The following is a 16,741-nucleotide window of genomic DNA, read 5'->3' as shown; positions in this document are numbered from 1 at the left end:
ATTTGACAGTGGGGATGGTGTGTTCAGAGTGATGTGCAGTGTTAAGTTTTCTGCCACACATAGCGTTTTGCATTTTGGCCAAAAAGTTCCATTTTGGTCTCATCTGACCAGAGCACCTTCTTCCACATGGTTGCTGTGTCCCCCACATGGCTTGTGGCAAACTGCAAACGGCACTTCTTATGCTTTCTGTTAACAATGCCTTTCTTCTTGCCACTCTTCCATAAAGGCCAACTTTGTACAGTGCATGACTAATAGTTGTCCTATGGACAGTCTCTCGTACCTGAGCTGTAGATCTCTGCAGCTCGTCCAGAGTCACCATGGGCCTCTTGACTGCATTTCTGATCAGCGCTCTCCTTGTTCGGCCTGTGAGTTTAGGTGGATGGCCTTGTCTTGGTAGGTTTACAGTTGTGCCATACTTCCATTTCTTGAACAGTGCTCCGTGGGATGTTTAAGGCTTTGGAAATCTTTTTGTAGCCCAAGCCTGCTTTAAATTTCTAATTAACTTGATCCCTGACCTGTCTTGTGTGTTCTTTGGACTTCACGGTATTGTTGCTCCCAATATTCTCTTAGAAAACCTCTGAGGCCCTCACAGAGCAGCTGTATTTGTACTGACATTAGATTACACACAGGTGCACTCTATTTAGTCATTAGCACTCATCAGGCAATGTCTATAGGCAACTGACTGCACTCAGATCAAAGGGGGCCGAATAATTATGCACACACCACTTTGCAGTTATTTATTTGTAAAAAATGTTTGGAATCATGTATGATTTTCGTTCCACTTCTCATGTGCACACCACTTTGTGTTGGTCTTTCATGTGGAATTCCAATAAAATTGATTCATGTTTGTGGCAGTAATATGACAAAATGTGGAAAACTTCAAGGGGGCCGAATACTTTTGCAACCCACTGTACTTGATTTTGAACTCTTTCATGCAGAGAAAGAAAAAAAAAAGGAACACAGCATAGTTATTTGTGTGCTTGGCACTATACATACACATGTCTATCTCATCATGTCACCTTGGGTATCCTTTAACCTTCTTGCCGGTTATCCCGAGCTCAGCTCCAGACCCCTTGCGCAGCCTGGCCAATCAGTGCCAGGCAGCACTGAGGGGTGGATCAGGATTCCCTCTGACTTCCCGACGTCCATGACGTCATCCCGCCCCATTGCCATGGCGACCAGGGAAGCCCAGCAGGAAATCCCGTTTTGAACGGGATTTCCTGCTTACTCTGATCGCCAAGATCGGAGTGGGTGGAGGGAGGCCCTGGGCTCGCTACATGATTTAAAAAAAAAAAAAAGTGCTGCGCTGCCCCCTTGCCGCAGGAATTGGACCGGCAAGGGGATTAAATAACAAATATCAACAACAACGTCAGCCCAAACTTTGAAGTAAAGGCAAAAACAGGGCACAAGATAATAAACTGAAACTGACACCAACATCAGTATAATCACAAATTAGCTGCCAAAGCTACACTGATTGGGCCTAAAGCTGCTGTTGCCCCCCCCCCCCCCTTTAAAAAAATGGTCATATGTCTATATATAGTTTAAGTATACACAGAGCCAGTACCAGCATCTTTGCAGATTTGTAGGATCTCTTCCCTGAAAAATGATTGAAGTAAAGCGAAGCAGGTTGGGTACAAAACTATGCAAAAACCAATGAGACAAACAGAGAAGTGAAATCTGGGAATCTTTAGCATCAAGCCATTTACTGTTGCTATGGTTTCCAGCAAGTATCCTAAAGACATTGTTCCACCTGCAGACTGCAGAGGAAAGACAATATTTCACAGCATTCAGCTCAAGAATGGCTTAGTAAAATAAAGATAAGAACCTGAACATCTTAAAAAGCATTTAATACCCAGAGTTCAATCAAACGGAGCTACAGAAAGCAGAAAAACAACTGCTCACCAGTCTAAACCACACACCTGAAACAAGCAAGTGGGTAATCCAGTCAGACCTCAGCCAGAAACCTATGATCTGCATACTTGTTCGGGGTCTATGGCTCAGCAGGACAGCCAGGCAATCTGCGTTGTTTAAAAGGAAACGAATATGTCAGCCTCCATATCCCTCTCAGTTCAGGTAGAAGTTCTGCAACTACAGTCCTATACAGAAGCCCAGAGATAGTTTTTATTTCTATTTGAATAAATCTAGAACAGCCTGGGTTTATTTAAAGAGACAAAGTAACTAGAAAAACGTCCCCTGGGGGGTACGCACCTCGGGAGGGGGGAAGCCTCCGGATCCTAATGAGGCTTCCCCCGTCCTCCTCTGTACCACGGGGGTCTCGCTGCAGCCCTTCAAAGCCGGACCGACAAATCAGTCAACCTGTTCAATATTTACCTTTCCAGGCTCCAGCGGGGGCGCTGTTTCGGCTTTTGGCTCCAAAGTAGACGGAAATACCCGATCTCAGTCAGGTCCGTTCTACTGCGCAGGCGTCGGAGACTTGCGCCTGTGCAGTAGAACAGACCTGACTGAGATCGGGTATTTCCGCCTACTTCAGAGCGCAGCGCTGCTACTGCGCCTGGAAGGTAAATATTTACATCGCCGGCGTTCGGAGGGGCACAGCGGGACCTCCGTGGGACGCAGGACGGGGGAAGCCTCGATAGGATCCGGAGGCTTCCCCTCCTGAGGTGAGTAACCCCCAGGGGCCATTTTTCTCAGTACAGGGTTTCTTTAAAAGAAAAACAATCACCACTACATGCAAGAATCACATACTGTACTCATTTATAAACAGTTGTGCTCATAGGTTTACATACCCTGGCAGAATTTATGGTTTCTCAACCATTTTTCATAGGATATAAATGATAGCACAAAAAAGTTTCTTTCACTCATAGTTAGTTGTTGGATGAAGCCATTTATTGCCAAACAACTGTGTTTACTCTTTTGAAATCCTAATGACTACAAAAAGTCCCCAAATGACCCTGATCAAGAGTTTACATACCCCGGTGATTTGGCCTGATAATATGCACACAACTTGACACAAAAGGGTTTTAATGGCTACTAAAGGGAGCCATCCTCACCTGTGTATTAAAGGTCAATAGGTTTTTGGACTCCTGGCAGACCCTTCCATTGAGTGCTGCTCTTAAGTTTGTGGATTCTAAGTCATGGGGCTTAAAGCAAAAGATATGCCAAAGGATCTGCAGAAAAAATGTAGTTGAACTCTATAGAACCAGAAAGGGATAAACACATTTCCAAGGAATTGATAATGCCAATCAGCAGTATACAAACTCTAATTAAGAAGTGGAAACTTATGGGATCTGTTGAAACCAAACCACAGTTAGGAAAACAAACTAAAATTTCACCCACAACTGCCAGAAAGATTGTTCTGGATGCAAGGAAAAAAAAACCCAAATAACTTCAGGTGAAATACAGGACTCTGAAAAAATGTGGTGTGGCAGTTTCAAGAAGCACAATTACGGAGGTACTTGAAGAAACATGGGCTGCATAGTTGAGTTGCCAGAAGAAAGCCCATTACTATGCAAATGCCACAATTCCACTTACAACATGCCAAACAGCACATAGACAAGCCTCAAACCTTCTGACACAAAGTTATTTGGAGATGAAACTAAAATTGTCAACAACACCTATGATGAAAGCTACACCATTCCTACTGTGAAACATAGTGACGGATTGCTGATGTTTTGGGGAGGTTTGAGCTTCACATTTTGCTCAGAATTGGTGGCAATATGGATGCAGTAAGTTATCAAAAATACTGGAGGAAAATTTGCACTCATCAGCCAGGAAGCTGAGCATGGGACGTACCTGGACAGTCCAACATGACAATGAAACTTGAAGGACACAAGACCAAGTTGACCTCTCATTGGCTACAGCAAAATAAAGTGAAGGTTCTGGAGTGGCCATCTCAGCCTCCTGACCTCAATATCATTGAGCCACTCTGGGGAGACCCGAAACATGCAGTTCATGCAAAACAGCCCAAGAATGTATGGAAACTAGAGGCTTTTCTCCAGGAAGAATAGTCAGCTTTACCGTTTTGAGAAGAAAAGAGTCTCAGCCACAACTACCACAAAAGACTTCAAGCTGTGATTTATGTTAAAGTGGGCATTACACAGTATTAAAGGGAACCTTAAATGAGAGGGATATGGATATTTCCTTTTAAACAATACCAGTTGCCTGGCAGTCCTGCTGATCTATTTGGCTGCAGTAGAGGCTAAATCACACATCTGAAACAAGCATGCAGCTAATCCAGTCTGACTTCAGTCAGAGCACCTGATCTGCATGCTTGATGAGGGGCTGTGGCCAAAAGTATTAGAGGCACAGACTCAGCAGGACAGTCAGGCAACTGGTATTATTTTAAAAGGAAAAATCCATATCCTTCTTAGTGTAGGTTCCTGGAGCATGTAAACGTTTGATCAGGATCATTTCGGTAGTTATCATGATTAGGGATGGCCCTGCTTAGGTGAACTCCTGGAGAAGCATGTGATCAGTTTGATCAGCTAATAGATTTGGAAGGTTCTGATCATGTTAAATCAGGAAGTCATCACAGCAAATCAGGACCTTACAAATCTATCAGCTGATCAAACTGATCACATGCTTCTCCATGAGTTCTCCTAATCAGGGCCATCCCTAATCATGATAGTTTAAAAAAGAGTAAACACAGTTTGACAATAAATGGCTTCATCCAACTACTAATCATAGGTGAAAGAAAAGTTTATCATTGATATTCTTTGAAAAATAAATCATAAATTCTGCCAGAGTATGTAAAGTTATGAGCACAACAGTACCATTCAGCAGTCCTCACTGTGACCAAAAGCAGTACTGTACTTCTGTCACCACTTCCCCCTCCACACACCACCTGCGCTCAGTAATTATTTAATGGAAATTCACAATTCATGTTTAAACTAACAAAAATCGCTAATCTGATTCAGTGTTTCTCTTCAGTCTATCCTTTAATCTACTGAAAATATTGCTCAGTGCATGCCCTACCTTTGAGGGGAATATTGCAGAGTACACAGAGCATTTACACAGCACATATACCTCAGACTATTTACATGCATTCTGCTTACATTCAAGCGAATCAAGCTCTCTCATTTGCCTGAGTGCTTACTTGCTCCCAGCTGACTGCAACATGAAGCTCAGCAACTGCAGTGTCCTTTCCCATCAGAAAATAAGTCTGAGCTGGCACAAATCTGGCATCTCTATAGAAGAGGAGGCACGTCATTAAGCTTGCCAGCGACAGAGATTACACAGATCACCGAAAGATGCTGCAGCGCAGTTTATTTCTGAACTAATCACGCAGACTATTTCTGCAGTACAAAATCAAGGACTTTTCACAAAGTCTGCCTTTTGTAAAGAGCTCTGAAAAGCCAGATGCTGGGAAAGCAATAGTACAATGGTGCATAAACACTAAATTTTTTTACGCAAAGAGAAATAAACAAAACGTTTTGCTGAAATTAGGGGTGCTAATCAAAATAAATGGATTACATACAAAGCACAGTGTTCGTTCTATCGTATCAGCATCCATTGTGATAACCATCTCCTGCCTATCATTGGATGCGGTGAGTGACATGGCGTGGAGAAAACCTCGACCTTGAGCAACCATTGAGAAACAGAAGGGAATTGTACCTTGAGCTATTTGACAGGTGACATGCTTTCAGCTACATCTCTCAGCTAGCCTGCTCAGACTTACAAGCCAGCCGTTACAAGTGAAATATATGTCCACTTTTTTTATTATTCCATAAGTGTGTCTACCAAGACTTTCCCCACGCATGACAAGTGTGGCCACAACACCTGTTGTGGAGAATGGCCCCCTATCAGAGGGAGAGCGAGTAGCTGGGCCCCTCCTACAGCCCTGGTTTCCCTGCATCCTCCTGGGCTGCTCTCCCAGGAGTTATTGCTAGCAAGGCAGTTTTAAGAAGTTTACAATATATATTTTTAAAAAACAAAAAATGGTAAATATTGTATTCCGTGTTCTAGTGCAACAGAAAGTCTTCATTTGTCAAAGACCTGAGTTACTCTTTAATGTAAGCAAACAAGTACCTAATGCATATATAAACAGGTCATGTAACAGATCCAAGCTTACAAGGTATGTAGGTCACATAATAATGTAAGCATATTCTTTATGACAGATTCCATTTGCTATAGCTACAAACTCTACACATACCTAAGTAATGCGCTAGAAAATCATCAAAGACCAAGCATGTGCAAACACGATCTTCACTCAGATGCAGTAAGTGTAACAATCCATAGCTTGTAGCTAGTATGCTGACTTATGGAGCAAGTTACACAAACAAATAAATGAAATAAGCTTGAAACGTTTGCAGGCTTGCCACCATTAATTTATAGAACAATATCCAAAAGAAATCAGTAATACCTTTGCTTTTGGTCGTGAATGCTTTACAGCAGCAGGGACAGCCAAACTATCTCAGTAAAAAAACATAGACAAGTAGATAAATAATTGTTCTACTTACTTAATAACATAAGTATTTTATTTCAGTGAATTTCATGTAATAAATAAAAGAGAAAACTGTTTCAGGCATTTTCCATCTTTACTACCTCTGACTGTAGCCAAGCTTGATAATTTCCTCCCTTAGGCCTAGTTCCCACTATACGTGCACATTTCGGCAGTGTGTATAGTGTGCAACATGCAAGAACTGCTACTGTTCCCATCATATGGGCTGCACAGCAGTGCAATGCACTATTGCACTGCTGCATGCATCTTTTGGGAATTGCAGCGCTGACCCATTCACTGTAGGGAATAGGATCAGCAGCGCAGAGCATAGCGGCGCAGATGGCATGCAATCGTACGCGTTGCATTTCGAACGCACGTCAATCTGCGATAATTGTTCTGAATGAAGCCTTACTCTTTTGTATTCCTAAAAACTGCACTGTCATATCCAGTTTGCTTTGTAAACACATGTGAGCACAGCATAGATCGTATTTCAACAGCTTTTGCAGAGGGGTGAGGTGTATTTCCCTTCCCAGCAAAAAAATGTTAAAAGTAGGCTTAGTGAGATCTCTCTGTTTCTCTCTAGATTATGTACTGTATAGCCATACAGTGCAGTACCTGGTGATTTCAAAACACACACACACACACACACACACACACACACACACACACACACACACACACACACACACACACACACACACACACACACACACACACACACCCCCCTATAGATGAACAGAGCATAGATAATGGGACTGAAAACTTAAAATGAAAATGCACTGTATCTTCTCTTAGGCCTAGTGCACACCAGAGCGGTTCGGCTGCAGTTTGCGATCCGCTTGCGGGTGCGGATCTGCTAGGGTAATGTATTTCAATGGGCTGGTGCACACCAGAGCGGGAGGCGTTTTGCAGAAACGCATACTCCCGGGCTGCTGCAGATTTTGGATTGCGGAGGCGTTTCTGCCTCAATGTTAAGTATAGGAAAACCGCAAACCGCTCTGAAAAACGGCACTTCAGAGCGGTTTGCCAGGCGTTTTTTGTTACAGTAGCTGTTCAGTAACAGCTTTACTGTAACAATACATGAAATCTACTATACCAAAACCGCTACACAAAACCGCAAAACGCTAGCTGAAACGCTGCAGAAAAATAAGAAAAAGCGTTTCAAAATCTGCTAGCATTTTGCGGATCTGCTAGCGGTTTTTGGTGTGCACCAGGCCTCAGAGTTTACGAACACACACAGCTACGCCTCTGACATAAGTAAAGAGTTCTTAGGCAAGACTCCCTCACATAGCACAGTGGCCTGTTGTGTGTACTCTACGTTTCTGCAGCTCTCAAGTGCTTTGAGTCCGACAGGAGAAAAGTGCTGTACAAAATCATAGCATTATTAATAAAATACCCTCTCCAAATCATAGCGTACACGTGAGAATTCCCTACAGGATCTTCCCATCTGTCCAAGACCAATGTGGGTCCAAACTGGAAAACTCAAACGATTAACAATGGTCCTCTGGTCTGGACCAATGAAAATCCTCTGAAAATGTGAGTATACTGGCGTCTGTCACTTGGTAGCATTATGTGGCAATCACAAAGGCACCTGTTCTTCAAACAAGCAAGTACAGAGGTAACAAAAATAAGTACACAGTTTAAGAAAAGGAAGAGAAGAATTTGGAAAAATGACTAGGATAACAAATCTACAGTAGATTTCAACAAAATGTAATTTAGAGTCAGGTATGTGTTTTATTTCAGTAAAGAGGAACTGTAATGAAAAGAACATAATGAATAAAATTGCTTATCTTTTACAATATTAATTTATAGATTTAGTCAATGTTTGCCCATTGTAAAATCTGTCCTCTCCCTGATTTACATTCTGAAAAGTATCACAGGTGGACACAGCTTTAGTCCTACCCGGTGATCTGTATGGAATGTTCATACTGATAGTTCTATGCACAGAAGGAGATTCTGCTTGCTTGGCAGTTGGAAAAAGCAGTTATTTCCCCAATACAATGAGGTTGACAACAAACTGTCAGGACCACTATAGAAGGGGTTTCACCACAGTATCATTCACAGAGCTATCCCTCATGATCTGTTTGAGAAAAGGTAAAGATTTCTCATGGGAAAAGGGGGTATCTGCTACTGATTGGGATGAAGTTCCATCCTGGGTTAAAGCGGACCCAAACCAAACATTTTTTTAATTAAAAATATTTAGTTGCACCACTCTGACACATACAAAAATAAATAAACACTCCTTCAAACCTATGATCATTTCAGTGCACGATTTTCACCCTTCTCTTTTCATAGCTAGGGTTATACTGGGGGCAGCCATTAGCAATTCCTCCATTGCCGGACACCACCTACTCCACCAGTTTGCCGGAAAAATCCCGGCAATTTGAAAGGAAGGGGAGGGGTTCCGCCAATAAATGTAAAATATTTTATATTTGTCATCATGCAGCTGAAAAAAGGCTGCTATTTATTATTATAATTTAGAAAATAGATTTTATTTCTGAAATCTTGTATTTTTAATTTGGGTCCACTTTAAAGATCTTCTTTAAACCAGTGCACCCACCCCTATCAACTTTCTGTGTGAATAAGGCCTAATTATATTGGGGAAAAAACTGTTTATCCCACAATGCAACAAGGTTCACAGACAGCAAACTGTCAGGATCTAGGTCCTGACATCACACAGTGGAGTGGGTTTCACCACAATATCAGCAACACAGAAGTAGTAGGATGGACAGTTGCTGACAAGTAATGTGTAAAGTCAACAACATTTTCAATAAAAAGTGGGCAATACAGTGAAACATATGTGCTCATTTTGCTTTTGTTTCTCCATTTCAGCATATAGTTCATATATTTCAAGAATGAGAATGAAAATGTGAAAAGAAGGTTGTAATACTCAGCATTCTCCCTCCTGTGTCTGGCATGGCCAGGGAACCTGTCTTGCTTCTTACATGAAGATGTGATTTTTGATAGGATCATTTGCATGAGATACAAAGGCTGAGCGTAGAAGAATTCACCACACGCAGACTTCCCCACATACACATTGTGGAACCCAGACAAACACATAGCAACATATTATCCATTCATGGAATTACAGAACTGCTGGTATAAGGATGAGAACAGCACATAATGTGCTTTTAGTTAAGCCTTCATTTTTACACTGGCAAATCGTGAAAACACAATGTTGGGAGAAGCAGGTAAAAGAGCAATCAGGACTGTACGCTCTGTTCATAATTAGCTGGAAATAGTTGATGATAAATCAGTTCCAGTTACCTAGTGTATTTTTTGGCAGGACTGCGCAGACATAGTTTAAAGTATCACCATCACTTTTTACATTTAAACTCCATTTTTCTGTGAATTGTTAATATTTAAAGACATACATTAACACTAAACTCAAGGTAAAAGCATGTGCCTTTCAATGTGTGACTTCAATCTAGACCAATGTTTTTTCATCATTATTATAGAACGTACCCATTTATTAACAACACTTTTGCAGAGTACCTCCTCCCATGGTTCACATTATCTCAACTATGCTTTGCCTTTCACATTTAATAGGAAAAACACTTGATTAACTGAGAAGTGACCTAAAGTGACCCTGTGGTTAGTGCAATATGGTGGTGGCAGAGCCCCGGGGCCCTCTTCTGTCATGTGCACCAGTGTCTGTGTTTTATACTTTCCTTGTTGCAGCTTCCAGTATGCAGATGCAGGTTAGTGTAGGGAGGAAGCGTGAGAGGTTTACCTGCACGTGGTGCCCCTGCTGGTCACAGTCTACAGTTATGTGTGACAGAACCCTCTCTCCTTTTTTTGCTGGACTTATACAGTTCCTGCTAGATTTGGTACTACAGACACGGGTGTATACAATTACACCTGATTGGTTGACAGGCTGTCTGTGGACCAATATATATGGCAGAGTGCTGGATGGGAGCTCTTCTCTTGTGTTTTGCATTCAGCGGCAGTGTGGGTGAATCCACTGGTGGTGGGAGCACCGGATCTTACCTACGCTCCCCCTCGGTGTCAAATGTGGGTTTGGGGGTCCCAAATGGTGGCAGAGCCCGGGGCCCCCTTCTGTCATGTGCACCAGTGTTTGAGCTGGCGCAATATGAAAGCTGCTAAATGTACAAAAGCAGCCCGCTGCAAGCAATGACGCTCCCTCTAACCCCCAGCCCCCCCAACGGCATACATCATTATAAACCTCTCTTATTAAGTCAAAAGGTGCTTAATGCCACACTTACTGTAATGTCACTTAAGGTTTGCCAGCATGGGTGTAGGGTCCGCGGTCGCAGGGGTCGCCGTGGCGACCAGGCCCGCCTCCTAAAAAGGCAAGGGAGGGGCCCGGGGGCCTGGACCCCCCAGGTGTTGAAATCTGGCTCCCGGAGGCAGAGCAGGATCTGCAGCGGAGCAGCCAGTTTCTCCCGGAGGCAGAGCAGGGCTACGGCAAGATGGCTGCCAAAGCGCTGCACTAGAGACTATTTGTGTCTCCAGTACAGGGCTTTGGGCGCCATCTTGCCGTAGCCCTGCACTCTGCCTGTCAGCAAGGGAGAAACTGGCTGCTCCGCTGCAGGATAGTCGCTGGAGGAGCTGCAGGAGGGAGGCTGGTTGCACGTCGGGGAGCTCGCGTCAGAGGCTGGCCAGGTGAGTGAATATTTTTTTATTTGTACAGGTTTATTTTCTGGTGACTGCTCCCCACATAACGATTATTTTCTGGTGACTGCTCCCCACATAACGATAATTTTCTGGTGACTGCCCCCACATAACGATTATTTTCTGGTGACTGCCCCCACATAACGATTATTTTCTGGTGACTGCTCCCCACATAACGATTATTTTCTGGTGACTGTCCCCACATAACGATTATTTTCTGGTGACTGTCTGCCCCCACATAACGATTATTTTCTGGTGACTGCTCCCACATAACGATTATTTTCTGGTGACTGTCTGCCCCCACATAACGATTATTTTCTGGTGACTGCTCCCCACATAACGATAATTTTCTGGTGACTGCCCCCACATAACGATTATTTTCTGGTGACTGCCCCCACATAACGATTATTTTCTGGTGACTGTCCCCACATAACGATTATTTTCTGGTGACTGTCTGCCCCCACATAACGATTATTTTCTGGTGACTGCTCCCACATAACGATTATTTTCTGGTGACTGTCTGCCCCCACATAATGATTATTTTCTGGTGACTGTCCCCACATAACGATTATTTTCTGGTGACTGTCCCCACATAACGATTATTTTCTGGTGACTGCTCCCACATCACGATTATTTTCTGGTGACTGTCCCCACATAACGATTATTTTCTGGTGACTGCCCCCACATAACGATTATTTTCTGGTGACTGTTCCCACACAACGATTATTTTCTGGTGACTGTCCCCACACAACGATTATTTTCTGGTGAATGCAACCACATTGCGTTTATTTTCTGGTGAATGCCCCCACATTGCATTTATTTTCTGGTGAATGCCCCCACATTGCGTTTATTTTCTGGTGAATTCCCCCACATTGCGTTTATTTTCTGGTGAAAGCTCCCACATTGCGTTTATTTTCTGGTGAAAGCTCCCACATTGCGTTTATTTTCTGGTGAATGCTGCGCACACAACGATTATTTTCTGGTGAATGCTGCGCACATAACAATTTTCTGGTGAATGCTGCGCACATAATTATTATCTGGTGAATGCTGCGCACATAACTATTATTTTCTGGTGAATGCTGCGCACATAACGATTTTCTGGTAAATGCTGCGCACATAATAATTATTATCAGGTAAATGCTGCGCACATAACGATTATTTTCCTTCAGACTGGCATCTTGCTACTAATTGCCCTATTTCCTCTGGGTGCTGCGTATGTTTGCAAATTGAACGTGGCAGCCATGCTGCTGGAAAGCGGAATTGATATAGCCATGCCATGCACAGCTATGGGGATTTGGATATGTGTGTGCTTCGGGTGTTGCGAGGGGGGGGGGGGTTGTTGCTGGGAGGGGGGGCGCACATCCAGATTCTGCATCGGGGCCCAGAGGTTTCTAGCTACGCCACTGTTTGCCAGCTGTAACAGTGCCACTATATACAGTAGTAGCTGTATTTTTTAGAAGACTTTACCATGGAAACAAATTAAAAAGAAAACATTCTGTACATTTCACTTTATCCATTAGTAGTGGTGACGTATTTGCATCTTCAAACTTGGAACATTGTTCCACATTCTGCCTATCTGAGCCTGAATCTTTGCACATGAGCACCGTGGCAGAGGGTGTAACTCACCCTTGTCACCGCTTCTGTGTGCGGTTTCCACCTCGCGTTCCAGCTCTCACATAATATCTCCTTTACAAGGAAAGTATGTGAGAGCTGGAATATGACATGGAAGGCAGTGTACAGAGATGGCGAAAAGGGCGAGTTACACCCCCTGCCATGGTGCCTGTCTGCCAAGACTGAAGTTCTGTTCGGCGGAATTCGGAACAAGGTTCATAAATTTGGCTGTGGGGATCTCATTGGTAGTTACACCCCCGTTGACTACATAACAAGATCAGAAAATTTATTACTCACAGTAGATCTCCATCTTCCATCACCTGATCACAATCATAGATAGCCCTGAATGGCCACGGAGAAGCTGTGATGTACCAGACAGCTAAGTGGAGACTGGAGTGATCTCTCTCACATAGAAGCAAGGTGTCTTTCCACCATAGTAAACAAGCTTGGAGGCATCAGAGCTGCAAAGATGCAAATAAAGTTCATTTTGAGGGATATCATTTACAGGTCTTCCAGTCTATTTTCATAAAAATACTAACGGTTTTGGTTTGGCACAGAGACACGTTATGCTGTAACAGGGCTGTTTATTTCTATCTACAGTGCCATCAAAAATGATTTTTACATTTTATAAAACCTGAAAAACACTCTTTGAAAACCTGCAATAATGGCGATACATAAAACCACGTAAATGAACAATATATATTTTTATACAGAACTGAAGAATCCAAGAGACACCTTGAAGTATTGAACAACTGTAGCAGAAAGAGCTGATTGAATCTGTAGTGATTAGATTAGTCTAGCACTATTCATTTGATTTGTACCTATCTAATCTATTACTTGACCGTGATTTTAGATCAGTATGTCACCACCATGAGTATTATTATTGATATAGCGCCATCATCTTCCGTAGGGCGGTTAGCTCTCTCTATTGATATTAAATTGTATCACTGGTCAAAGAAAAAGAAGCAGGTGAAATCCAATAACCTGCCTCCACTTGACCTCCTGTATAACACAATAGTGCGTGCCAGGGCACTGAGGATTGCAAGTGACCTCTCTCACCCAGGCCACTGGTTTTTTACCCCACTTCCATTGGGCCGGAGACTCCGGGCCATCCCCACCAAGACCACCAGACACAAGAACTCTTTCTTCCTGATGGCCGTTAGCCTCCTGAACTCCCTTAATATTCTACCGCCCACTATCAGCGCCCTACCACCTGCAGAGGAGCGGACTTAAAAACAAAACGTTTTTTTCGAGCAACCAGTCATCATATTTCAACTGTTCAGACTCTTTCTGCACCTTTGGTAGACTTCAGCAGTGTTTTTGAAAAATGAATACTGATGCTGAATGTATATTTGATGTTGAATGTATATTTGTGTATGTATATATGAGTATGAGGTATTACTGTCATATTCTGACGTTCTTTCCTGCCTTTCTGTCTATGTACCGCTCTATTGTGCCAAACCCAATTCCGGGCATGACCCAATCATGCTTGGCGAAATAAAACTATTTTGATTATTATAAATCATTGCCATCCTTGGATTACTGTAGAAGTGTCCTTTCTGCTGCTGCTTGACTTCAAAATCTGTGTTTGCTACTTAAAGAGACTCCGTAACAAAAATTTCATCCGGTTTTCTTCCACCCTACAAGTTCCAAAAGCTATTCTAATGTGTTCTGGCTTACTGCAGCACGTTCTACTATCACCATCTCTGTAATAAATCAACTTATCTCTCTCTTGTCAGACTTGTCAGCCTGTGTCTGGAAGGCTGCCAAGTTCTTCAGTGTTGTGGTTCTGTGATGCATCTCCCCCTCCAGGCCCCTCTCTGCACACTGCCTGTGTATTATTTAGATTAGAGCAGCTTCTCTCTTCTCTCTTATCTTTTACAAGCTGGATAAATCCTCCTCTGAGCTGGCTGGGCTTTCACATACTGAAGAATTACATACAGGCAGAGCTGTCTGCACTCTGCAGGAAGAAACAGCCTGACACTTCAGTGGAAGATAGCTGCAGAGGGAAAGAAACACACAAATGATCTCTTGAGATTAAAAAGGAAGGCTGTATACAGCCTGCTTGTGTATGGATGTATTTTCTATGTGTGGACATACTGTACATCAACCTACTTCCTGTTTTGGTGGCCATTTTGTTTGTTTACAAACAAACTTTCTAAAACTGTTTTTAACCACTTTTAATGCGGCGGAGAGCGGCGAAATTGTGACAGAGGGGAATAGGAGATGTCCCCTAACGCACTGGTATGTTAACTTTTGTGCGATTTTATCAATACAGATTCTCTTTAAGTAAAGATCAACCTGTAGGGTTGCCCTTCTAGCTTCATTGAAATGCTTTCTGTTGACTAAATTACTTTCTCTGCTTCTTATCTACTCTGCCTGTAATAAATAATTTGAGCTTACAGAAAAAGTGCTGTTAGTTGGGAAGGAGAGATAGAAATTTTTTTTTTTTTTAATATTTATTTTTAAAAAAATACTTAGTGCAAGGATGACGCATAGGTAAAGAAAGCAATAACAACAAAAAACACGGGGCATTCTCCATATACTTTAAACTGTCCCTAATTACGTTTTATGTTTTGGAATAGTTCATGAAAAAGCACAAAGCCAATGAAAACGTACACTGTTCAGTGTTCCAGCTGAAAAGCTCCAAATAATATGTGGCTTTAAGGTGGCCATACAGATTTGGCAGGCATATGCTCTGTTGCCAACACTCTGCACAGCCCAGGAAGGGGGAAGGAGCAAATTTTAGATAGGGGCTCATCCTGAAAGCAAACACCTGCTGCGCACCCTTTTGTGCAATACATTATATGCTCATGAAACTGCAATAGGGCAGCCGCGTTGTGACATCAGTCTCTGGCAGATTCAGGTCGCATTCACAGTGCCGCGTTGCGGAGCTGCATTATAACCTCATATAACGCAGCTTACCACACTGCAATGATAATCCTAAGGGGTCGTTCACAGTGCGACGTTATCGTCGCATTGAAAATGTTGCGCTTTGGTAACTCACTACTTGCAGTGCGTTAGCTCTTAACGCAGACACGTTGTGACTTTAACGTCACATTAAAACACAACGTCCCACTGTGAATATGCCCTCAACCACAATGATCGAATCTGCAGAGGAGATCGAGCAAGTGTATGGGCACCTTTCATTTATGAGTAGGAGAGGGCACACATATTACATAAAAACATCTGTAAGCAGTCACTTTAGCTAATTACTGAGCAAAGAAAAACAAAGTGAACATAGGTGCACTTTACTACTGAACTACATCATCAACGATAAGAGGATAGTTATAAAACAGAGACTGAGATACCGGTAACTACAAAGATGAAACAATGACACGGGTGACAAGGAAAGATGAGCAGTCAGATAAAGAAGAAAGGTGTGAAAACTGTAGATCTCGGCAGGTGAGTTATCATAGTGATGCCAGCAAGGTACACATCTAGTCATAGGGGTAACCAGGATCATAGGCTAGGTTATACAAGCACGATCCAGCGAGTGGGCTGGCAGCATATGATCACAGTAGAGAGAACTTGGCTCGCTGCAGCGCAGAAGATCTGCAAGTAGCGCAGCTCGCCGCTACAAGTGTGATAAATAACAGCTGGCCATGCCGCATACATTGCATGGGATGACTAGTCCTCAGCTAGTGAATAAGTATAGCTAGGACTGCACTGTGTGTCTCACCTGTCCTCCACTGTCCGATCACCCCGACCGGCTCCTGGCTGTCTTCAGCACCGACTGACGCACCGCCCCCCCCCCAGCCGCTGACGAAACGCACCGCCCACAAGGATTGTAGCCCACCCCCTCACACGCTTTACCCATTACTCCATTACGCACCTACTCTCCGACCGGCCCGCCTTCATGTAAGCCACGCCCTAAACTCTCATACACGACTGCACTGTCTTCCTGCCTACCCCAAAGATACAACCTATGAAACGGCAGTGAGTGAGCGAGTCCCGCCTCTTGGGCAGTAGGAGCATTGAGTGAAAGATCTTTTCCACCCCCACACGTTCGTGTTTTTTCTGCCCACCCCGCCCACAACAGAGGTTTGCTGTAGACAGCACGCTTTGCATAGACCGCAGAGCGGGTGGCGCATG

General features: G+C 43.3%; 1 protein-coding gene across 3 annotated transcripts in view; it reads right to left on the bottom strand.

The window, feature by feature from the left end:
• The window catches only part of MFAP3L (microfibril associated protein 3 like), a 51,323-nt gene extending 34,923 nt beyond the window's left edge, over positions 1-16,400 (bottom strand). Inside the window, exons 1-2 of one of the 3 annotated variants that reach the window (XM_068278799.1) lie at positions 16,329-16,400; positions 12,944-13,107 (exon numbers count right to left, since the gene is read on the bottom strand). Coding sequence is in view for 1 of the 3 variants with exons in the window: in XM_068278798.1 (XP_068134899.1) it covers positions 5,057-5,110 (54 nt within the window). In the remaining 2 variants the exon portion in view is untranslated. Of the gene's footprint in view, positions 1-1,919; positions 2,019-5,056; positions 5,134-12,943; positions 13,108-16,328 lie in introns of those variants that run through there. The other 2 variants (XM_068278800.1, XM_068278798.1) reach the window with 2 other exon arrangements.
• Between the last annotated feature and the right edge of the window lie 341 nt (positions 16,401-16,741).

Source organism: Hyperolius riggenbachi, chromosome 1 (genome assembly GCF_040937935.1).
Source record: "Hyperolius riggenbachi isolate aHypRig1 chromosome 1, aHypRig1.pri, whole genome shotgun sequence".
NCBI classification, from domain to species: domain Eukaryota; kingdom Metazoa; phylum Chordata; class Amphibia; order Anura; family Hyperoliidae; genus Hyperolius; species Hyperolius riggenbachi.
This window is presented reverse-complemented; position numbering and strand designations above follow the sequence as displayed.